Source organism: Papaver somniferum, unplaced genomic scaffold (assembly GCF_003573695.1).
Source record: "Papaver somniferum cultivar HN1 unplaced genomic scaffold, ASM357369v1 unplaced-scaffold_84, whole genome shotgun sequence".
Lineage (NCBI taxonomy): Eukaryota > Viridiplantae > Streptophyta > Magnoliopsida > Ranunculales > Papaveraceae > Papaver > Papaver somniferum.
The window spans coordinates 43,317-53,450 of record NW_020651415.1 but is presented as its reverse complement, the minus strand read 5'-3'; the positions used below and the strand labels follow the sequence as shown (position 1 = coordinate 53,450).

The following is a 10,134-nucleotide window of genomic DNA, read 5'->3' as shown; positions in this document are numbered from 1 at the left end:
GCTTCACAGTTAATCAAAGCCCATCTTGCTCTTATTGTGAAAGCAAAAGCTTCAAAGTTATTCAAAGCCCATTGATATTCAAGACCCTTTGGTACTCAAAGCCCATTAGCAATTTAGAAACCCAAAATAGTTAGAAACTACAAAACACACCCAGTCTCTGTGGATCGACCCGTACTTGCACGAGCTACAACCGACGACCGTGCACTTGCGGTATTACTGTAGGCCCGTTTTTATTACGCTTAATTTTCACGCTTTCCCGGGTCCACCAAGTTTTTGGCGCCGCTGCCGGGGACTGGTGATGTGTTTTTCTTGTAGTTTTATTAGCTATTTTTGCATTTCACTGCATAGCATTTGCATCTGCATCTGCTTCACTTCATTTGCTGTTGGACCTGCTGTTCTGAACCTGTTTTCCTCTGCTGGGACGCCACCAAGGAAAAGAACCAAAGCCCAACTGGGTTTTTGCAACAATATCAGAGCAGCTGGGCTGTGCTTAAAAGGTAACCCATTTAAGAGAACCCGAATTGTGGGCTTCCAATTTTTTAATTGTGGGCTTGTAATATTAAAGCCAATTTTTGGGCTTCTCTTATTTTCTGTTGGGTTTGTAATAATTTATTTGTGGGCTTGTTTGTTTAATTTGTGGGCTTGTTTAAATTCTTTCATTAGACTTGTATTTTGGACTCTGGGTTTAAACCCAGCTGAGCTTGTAACCGATTGTGGGCTTGTTTCCACTCAAGAGTGGACCTCGAAACCAAAGTTTTAAAACAAACGTCGGGCCTTAACCAACTGGGCCAAATTAAATTTTCAAAATTAAAACTTAGTGTTTCGTGGGCCGCAGCCTTCCTCCCATTCCATTAGAGGACCAATAGTGGGCTTGCTCCCAATTTCAAAAACAAAAAATTTCTCCCATAAAAACCAAAGTTTTCCAAATGTTTCCCTAAAAAACCAAAAATTTTCTTTCCATCAAAGCCAAATGTCTCCCGACAAAACCAAATTTTTCCCAAAAAGTCCAATCCCATTAAAAACCAAATTTTCTTGTAGATAATGTGTTAGTTAAAATTCCTTTTGTATATATTTTGCTAATCCAATATGATCTCGGCTGAAATATGTTGGATTTTTTTCCCTTGAATAACGGAGTTTTAATCGAGCTTTCGCCGTACAATCGGGTATTCTCTCTCCTTTTACTCTACTCAGCATGTTCCTCTTCATATATTGTTTTATAATTCTTTCCATATTTTGAAACATTGAGGACAATGTTTAGTTTAGGTTTGGGGGTATAGAGTAGACCACGATAATATGCCATAATTGAAAACAAAACTCCATCTTTTTGAAAAAATTGAAAAATTCCAAAAAAAATTAAAAAATGAAAAATCATAAAAAAATGGAGCTCATTTACCTTGAAATGTTGACTCTTGTGCAAATATGTAATTATTAGGAGTCTTAGTCTAGATATTTAGGCACCCTGATTCTAGCACAATTCACATAGTGATAAGAAATTTGCACGCGCACGATCTACCAATACATGTATAGCCTCGATCTTCAAGGTGTTTGATAGGAAGTTACGATTGCCAATCACTTTAGAATACTGAACGAAACTTGACTAGCTTGTTCTTTGGTTGGTTGGGATAGAAGGTGGAGGTTACATTAAGAAAGACAACCATCGAATTTAACTGGGTGCATCAAAAAGGGCTACCTCTTGCAAAGTGTCATGTAATCTTTTGTTTCCTTTTGTACATGTATCAAAAGTGTTTCCAAAAAAATCAAGTATTTATCAATTCCATCATCTCTTGTTCCAAAAATAAAAAGAGAATAGTCAATGTAAATAAGAGTCATGTAAAGAGTCATTTTGTTGTTTCATTGTAATAAGCAAGGAGGGTGTATGCCATTGATGTACAACGCGAGTAATTGTGAAATACCTCCAACTCATTCACAATTCTCGTAAAGTCCGGACAACTAGCTAGATTTCGACCTTGGTTCTTAGCCTGAGAAACTATCTCTTGGTGATTAGTAGTCATAACATCCGATCTTTCTTTACACATGTGTAGATACACTTTACACTCTTATCACATGTCTTTATTTGTTATCAGTGCTATGATTGTGCCTTGATAGCTAGATTGACATCTCCATTTTGCTGTGAGCTTAACTGACTTGCACATGTCACATTTGATGGAATCTGAGCTTATATTTTGACCTAGAACTTTGTAGGTACGTTCTAAGCAAACCTTCACGAGACTTCAACTCGTCCACTAGGGACACTTAGTGGTTTAAAAGGCTTAGTGCATACGCTAAATGCATTCGAGAGACCAGCGACAGTGGTATAGGTAGGATTTCCTTAGTTTTGTTTTACTTGAGGAAAAGTAAAATTCAGGTTTGGGGGTATTTGATGAGTGCTAAAAAGTGCATATTTCTATATATTTTTCTTGGCATTTAACTCATCTTTTGTGCATTAATTCTACATTTTATCCCATATTCTGTATTTTCGTTGTTTTCAAGAATAAATATTTTTCTTAATTAATTTTACATTTTTAGGTACTAAATAAAGCATGGTTATCTCACGGAGCGAAAAGAGCAAAGGAACGGCAAAGACTCTCGATAGGAGGAAGCGAAGAATGATGTTTGCAAGAGCTGGATCAACTAGAAGTGGGCTTGAAGAGGAAGAATTGTTCTTAAAGAAGATATGGGCTTGGCATACCCAAGGCCCAAAACCGTTACCCAAACCCATTTCCAATATCCATACCCGTCTCCATCGTTATCCGTCAGATTAGATCACATTTAGATCCTACGGTCGTTTCTTTGCCTGCGCATCAAACCTCGATACTTCCGCTTAACACTACAGCACCTAACTCCATCTGGAGCCGTCAGCTTCGTTGTATCACTTAATCCAACGGTCGATCAGAGCATTCTTCTATATTGCCGTTAAATTCAATGTGAAGTTGATGATCCAACGCCTTCCACTCGTTGTTCATCAAACTCCGCTGCACCTGACCAACACCTAAACATCAAATATCTTCACCTTCAGCCAAACACTTCCTTTCCCCAAAACTATCGTTCTCCCCGACCATTGCAGAGCTCTGCAATTTCTCCTTCTCGAGCTCCTGTACCTCTTCACCATCTCGAGTCTCTCCAACCACACAACCTCCCCCGTAAAACATCACTCTAGACTCTATCTCTCTCACCTCTATCTCATTCATCACCTATGAGATACATCTAAGAGAACTAGGGTTTGAGTACAAATGGCAGATGGCTTTCAGAGACGTAAGAAATTGATGGGTTCGTAGCATAGTCAAGTTGGGAGCATGGGTTGGCGTCAATTTGCAGAGGGGACAACAAATTTAGAGGGTATGGTGAGTTTTTCCCAAATTCCTATAAACCCTAATTTTGTTAAATTTGGGGGTTTGGTGTAAAAACCCTAATTGGGTGTTCTGATTATAAATAGGAAGTGAGGGTGTAATGTTTTGGGTATGCTGGAATAGCCAGTGTCCAGAACTTTGATGTTCTGCATATATTCATGTTCTGTTAATGTAATGTTCCCTGTTGTTAATGTGATGTTCCCTGTTTTTGTGTAATGTCCCCTGTTTTAATATCCTGTTGTTGTTGTTGTTAATGTGATGTTTTTGTGTTGTTCCTGTTAATCATGTGTTGTTCCATCTGTTCTCTCATATTCTCATTAGCTGAGGCTCAGATGAAGCTTTAGTGGACTGTTAGGTAGTGGAATGTTAGGTTAGAAGCCTTAGTGCACTGATTTGATTGAGAAATGGGAGAATTCAGTGCTCACTAGTGCTTGTGATTGATTGTACTGTCAAAAGACAGTCAATACTAGGAGCACATCAGTTGAGCAAGCTGTTTATCTTGCTATTCCCTTTTTGTATGCTTAGGATCTTAAGTTGGCCTTAACTGTCACTTAATTCCATTAAGGATTCAACCTAGAACTATACTATCTGGCTAGGTCACAGGGTAGATTCATAACCCAGTTGTGTTGTTTCTCTGTTCTGTTATTCTTATTTGCTCACTGCCATTGCCCTTGGCTTAGGCCTTGGTTTATTACACTGCCATTTCCTTTGCTTTTCTTCACTTTTCCTCATTCCTTCACTGCCACTGTTTTACTTTCACTTGTCCTTCATTTTGTTTGCCATTTTCTCCTGCTACTTCAACTACTCCTTGTTCTGCTGCTGCTACTACTTGCATTGCTTGTGCTGCTGTTGTGCACTGCTTTCTTTCCCCTGCTGTGCAGTACTGCTGCTGCTGCTGCTTTCTTTTCCTTGCTGCTGCTGCTGCAACTGGGCTGCTTTTTCTTTTCTGTTTTCATTTCACTGTAAATAGCATTGCATTGTTTCTCCTGTTCTTGTTACTGCATTCACTGCCTAGTGCTTTGCTGCCTTGTTCTCCTGCTTCTGCTGCTGCTGAAGCCACTGCTGCTGCTGCAACTGAGCTTGGCTCAGCTAAAGACCACAGTTCAGGTTAAGACCTAAAGCCTAGATAATCTAAAGGCCCAGCCAACTGAGCCCAAGGCTCAGTTCACTCCAAAAAGCTAAGGCCCAGTTCACTGTTACCAAGCCCAGTTCACATCAAAAGACATTGAGCCCAATTCACAATCACTGTTAGCCCGAGGCCAGTGCAATTCAAAAGACCAAAAGCCCAAACTGCTTCACAGTTAATCAAAGCCCATCTTGCTCTTATTGTGAAAGCAAAAGCTTCAAAGTTATTCAAAGCCCATTGATATTCAAGACCCTTTGGTACTCAAAGCCCATTAGCAATTTAGAAACCCAAAATAGTTAGAAACTACAAAACACACCCAGTCTCTGTGGATCGACCCGTACTTGCACGAGCCACAACCGACGACCGTGCACTTGCGGTATTACTGTAGGCCCGTTTTTATTACGCTTAATTTTCACACTCCTCCGGGTCCACCATATCTTGATATACAGAGATATTCATGAAAGTTCCAGATGGACTTCCATTCCCAAATCGAGTAACTCTAAACCACGGAGTGCGTTTGCAATTCAGTTGAAACGCTCACATTACGGATTAAATCAATCCGGGCGGATGTGGTATACCCGTCTAAGTGATTATTTGATTGGGAAAGGATATACAAATAATGAATTGTGCCCCTGCGTGTTTATAAAGAAAAAAAGTTTCGGATTTGCTATTATAGTTGTCTATGTCGACGACATGAATATAGTAGGTACTCTTGATGAACTAAGAGAAACTGCAAGCTATTTGAAATACGAATTTTAGATGAAAGATCTTGGGAAAACTCAAATGTGTCTAGGACTTGGACTAGAACATCGAGCTTGTGGAATATTAATCCACCAGTCTGTATATGTCCATAAGATACTCAGGCAATTTAATATGGACAAAGTGCACCCTGCTAGCACTCCCATGGTTGGTCGAACTTTAGATGTACATAAAGATCTATTTCTCCCAAAGGAGGATGGCAAAGATGTATTGGGAGCTGAATATCCTTATCTAAGTGCAATAGGCGCATTATTGTACTTAACACAATGTACTCGACCAAATATCTCATTCTCGGTGAATTTGTTAGCTAGATATAGCTCAACGTCAACGCAGCGTTATTGGAATGGTATAAATAATATCTTTAGATACCTAAAGGGAACCATTGACTTGGGTTTGTTTTATCCCTACGAAGACGACAGAAGAGATGCTAATGTAATTGCGACTCCTTACACCGGAAACCCAAATAATGGTTTGGTTGGTTTTGCTGATGATGTGTACCTCTCAGACCCACGCAAAGGTCGATCACAAACTGGATACATGTTCACTATCGGAAATACAGATATATCGTGGAGATCGACCACAATCAAGCAGCGGACGGCTTAGCAAACCATGCATCAGATGGAAGTCAAACAGGAAACTACTCAACCAAAATCTTGGACCAGGAAATCCCATCTTTTATCAATCATATTTTATATCAGGACTATGTGGGTACCACATACCCACGACAAGTTGTAATTTAAACTTTTCTTTAATAAAATCATGCTTCAAAAAAAAAAGGTGTTTTCGAACGAAGAGATGCGGAGATCTCAATAAGTGAAGATAACGAAAGTGTAGAGAAATTTTAGATGAAAGAATAAGAGGATCGGAAGCCGAAGCTCTAGATGGCGCTTAACGCAAAACGGAACCTTGAATAAGGAATTTGATAGTAAAAGTAGATGAATAGTTAAGAAATCTCAATATTGATTGACAATAATATTGTTTTGATACATAGGACTTGTCTCCTATTTAAATAATTTTATGACTCAAACTTGTAAAATAAGAAATCCCTAAAATAAATAATGCTTTAGAATTGCAAATTTTATTAAGTTATATTTGTAAACCATTATACAAAGCTTTTGGTTGGTAACCTAGCAACAAGCTGGGCTCCAACACCTTTTTGAATAGCAACGCCTAATCTATGAAAAATAAAGCTACCAAAACCACTACTAGCGTCGTGGTTTTGGAAGTAGTGTTTTTGGTAGATAAGTTCTTAAAATAAATAAATTCTAAAAATAACAAATACCTAATATAAATTAATTAAAGATAATAAAAAAAATACTAATCCTAAATCTAACAGATGTCCTACAAGATATTCCATATAATATTTGGTATCATTTCCATTTTAGTCTCTCTATAACTTCGTAAAAAAATGTATCAGAAAATCTTCGTTACCAACTTCGACACTATTACACTAATACCACTCTTTTTCATTTTTTTTGATCGGCTAAGAGCGTCCACAGTGGGAGACTAAACCCAAATATTTGGTAAATTAACGAGACGTAGTGGTACGTACTATTGATTAAATCCTGACCATCGACTAAATCCCAGACTATATTTGATCCGGGACCAAGAATAAACCCAAATATAGTCGAGCGGTCGTATAGTTCACGCCCCACCACCAGGAGGGTATATAATCTACGCCCTACACCAGGCGTTCGTAAAATCCACGCCCCACACCAGGCGTGTTTTATACCTCCGCCCCAGATTTTTTTTTTTATTTTGTATGGGGCGGGCATTATACCTCCGCCCCATTCTTTGTTTTCTAGACTCTTTGTAGTGGGGCGGGATTTATACCTCCGCCCCACTTTTTTTTTCTTTTCAAAATCTCCCCCATCGGGCGTACATATAGCCCACTCCCCACATCAGACGAATGTATAGTGTACGCTCGATAAAATTTAGTCTTCCACCCATAGCGTCGCGCACCAGACTAAACTCAAATTTAATCTTTTTTTTTCCTTTGATCTTTGGTTATACTCGCACCACTGCAGTTGCTCTAATACCACTCTAATAGTATTAATTTCGCCTATCTGTTACAACTTTGTAAAATTGGTCTTCATATTATAGCTCTTGTAATACTTGGTTAACAAAGCAGAAACAACAAAATAAGAACAATATAAGGAGGAGAAGAACATTAAACTTACTTGGGTGAATCGAGATGAATAATTTCTTTATTCACAGACATATAATTCCTTGGTATAGGTTTTCGGCATTGAACAATACAATACATTAGATGTTCTTTTACAAAACTTTGATGATCACTAAAAACGAACGCAAATGACGTAGGCTATGCTGTGTTAGGCGCTAGACGAGGCCAGGCGCCAAGCCCTTTTCCTAGTCTACAATGCCCGTGGAAAAATTAGAAAAAGAAAAGTTGTGCACATCCTTGCGCCTAGGTCGCTTTATTGCCTAGGAGGTTGGGCGCCCCTTGGGCCACTCGTGCGCCTAGGACTCCTTTCCCAACATATGGTGTAGCACTAGTGTCTTTTAGTAGGTACTAAATACTCCCAAAAGGACTTTCTAATCTGTTTTCTATCCCTTTCTATGTGCCTGTCCGTCCATCCTTCTCAACAAGATGGCTATTTATAAATGTTTAAAAGAGTACTTGACTGTCGGGAACGGCGAGTGATACAGTCGTAGATTAGAACAATGTTACTATATGTCCATGAACCAGTCAGTTTTTAAACTGCGGGACAGTTGGCAACAGTCACAGTTTTGTTACAATATAGACTGTTCGAAGAAATATTTAAAAATAGAATTTCGATATAGGGCCTTAACTGGGTACCAAAGTCCCGTGCGAATGCTAAAGTACAAATAGCTGAGAAACAAACAAATACTAGTTGGCATTCCCACTTAAAAACAAACAAAGCAAACACTACTTGGCATTCCCACATAAAAACAAACAAAGCAAACACTAGTTGGCATTCCCACTTAAAAACAAACAAAGCAAACACTACTTGGCATTCCCACCTAAAAACAAACAAAGCAAACACTAGTTGGAATTCCCACTTTACATAACTGCCAATGCCACTGCCAGTCTGCCACAGAGTAGGAACAACCTTATTCAACAACGTAACAGATATGCGACTTCACACAACTTAAAACCAAATGAACAAACAAACAAGCTTTATTAAAGAGCATGCTGGGCGCTCTCGTACCTGTAGTTGTAGGCATTGCGGCCCTTAAATATGCCATCATTCTTGTAGTATACTTTTACTGTTCCATTTGTTAAGACGTCACGCTGAGTGTACGAAAAGGGTATGTCGCATGAAGCCCGTGTCGCCATCAGACTCACCTTCACGCTACTCATAGGAGGCACAGTAACTGTATACTCAGACCCCATTTCAAGTTCATCTTCATTTCTTTCTCCCCATTCATACGAACTTTTAAACTCGTAGGATGTCTCAACCTTGCCCTCCGCTATTTCTGGGACACCTACGCTTAAACTCACCTTGACACCCAGTGTGAACGATACGCTTGCTGTCCATTCCCTAGTATACCTTTCTGTATGTTTGAGATTCAATTTAACCGTGTCGGAACCTTCTCCCTTTTTGTTCCTAGCCTCTTCATTCGCAAGCGCAATAACATGCTCGTCGTAAATCCTTGCATCAGTAAGGTCATAAATGACGTTGTCGATAGTTCTTGATAAAACAGGCTCCTCAATGACAATGGGGGCATACGCGTCGACATAGGTCAAGAGAGTGGCGAGGCAGTTGGTCTTGCTATTCGCCGTTCGTCTTGCACATAAATTATTGTTTGCCAAACTTCGCAGAGCAATAGTTTTGTCGTCAAGTTTGGTAGGTATAAATACAGTGTTGATGTGGTGGTCCATCGTGGGATTCTCATATGCCCATACCCACCACGTATCATTGTCAAGCTTCCAATAATTGCCATATTTGACACTCTTCAGGCAGACGCCTCCGTCACGACTTGGAAACACCTCATATTCAAAATCTGGAGAATTAGCTACTTCATAATTATAATCCATATACCCGTCTGAAAAAGCCTTGAGGTGCATTCCATTGTCGCCCTTGATTCTGATAATGTCGGGAAACATCACGATTGATTGCCAGTCAATGATGGTAAACAGATCGCGCTGGTCAGTGAGTTGCGAGTTGCTAATTAAATTTAAGCAACCATTGGTCTGGTTGGTGCCCATAAAGAAGGAAACATAGTAGCTGGTGTGGACATGGAGGAGCCGGACGATCTTGTTGCTGTTGGAATTCAAGTAAACCGGCTGGAAGAGCGTGCAAGACTGGCTAGATCGATTCTCGTCAGGTTTGACGGACGTGGCAGTGATCCATCCGTTGGGGCCCCCCATGTTTGCCCAGAAGCGGTCATTTAGTTTGGATCGGATGTGTACCAGTCCATTTTCAGTGGTAGCTGGCACTACCTCAAATCTGGTCTCAAGCCCGAAACTGTAATCTCCATCAAATCGGAGGGAATCAGCTGCAGTTGGATTAACCTTTTCTAAGTGCAGGTATTTGTGGTTGAAGTTGGATTGGATTATGATAAACTTGGGAAGTCGTTGTGCCATGACAGATGGATGGATAGATAGGGGCTTCGTTTCCAAGATAAATATAGATTTCTTTCTTGTTTGCTTTCTTTGTTGTTTTTGTTTTTCTTTCTCAAGGATGCTACCTCCTTAAATATCATGTTCCGGTTGATCCTTACTGTTTATTTATTGAATCAACTATAATGACTCATTAAGAAGAAGATCCACGAATCCTGCCTGACTTAACGACTAATATTATTAATTTACTCTGTACATTTTTTTGAAGCATTTATTTACTCTGTACTTGCTATTCAAAATTAGGATTAACTAGATTATGTGTGAATTCTTCTACAAAAAATATATCATATATA

At 39.4% G+C, this 10,134-nt stretch overlaps 1 protein-coding gene across 1 annotated transcript; it reads right to left on the bottom strand.

Moving 5' to 3' along the window:
* Nucleotides 1-8,398: 8,398 nt before the first annotated feature.
* On the bottom strand, nt 8,399-9,805 carry LOC113345868. Its single transcript, XM_026589525.1, has one exon. It carries the CDS (start codon nt 9,803-9,805, stop codon nt 8,399-8,401), a length of 1,407 nt encoding a protein of 468 aa, XP_026445310.1.
* Nucleotides 9,806-10,134: the final 329 nt, after the last annotated feature.

Coding starts and splice junctions, on each gene's coding strand:
- LOC113345868 (XM_026589525.1), bottom strand. CDS start 9,805: ATGGCACAACGACTTCCCAAGTTTATCATAATCCAATCCAACTTCAAC.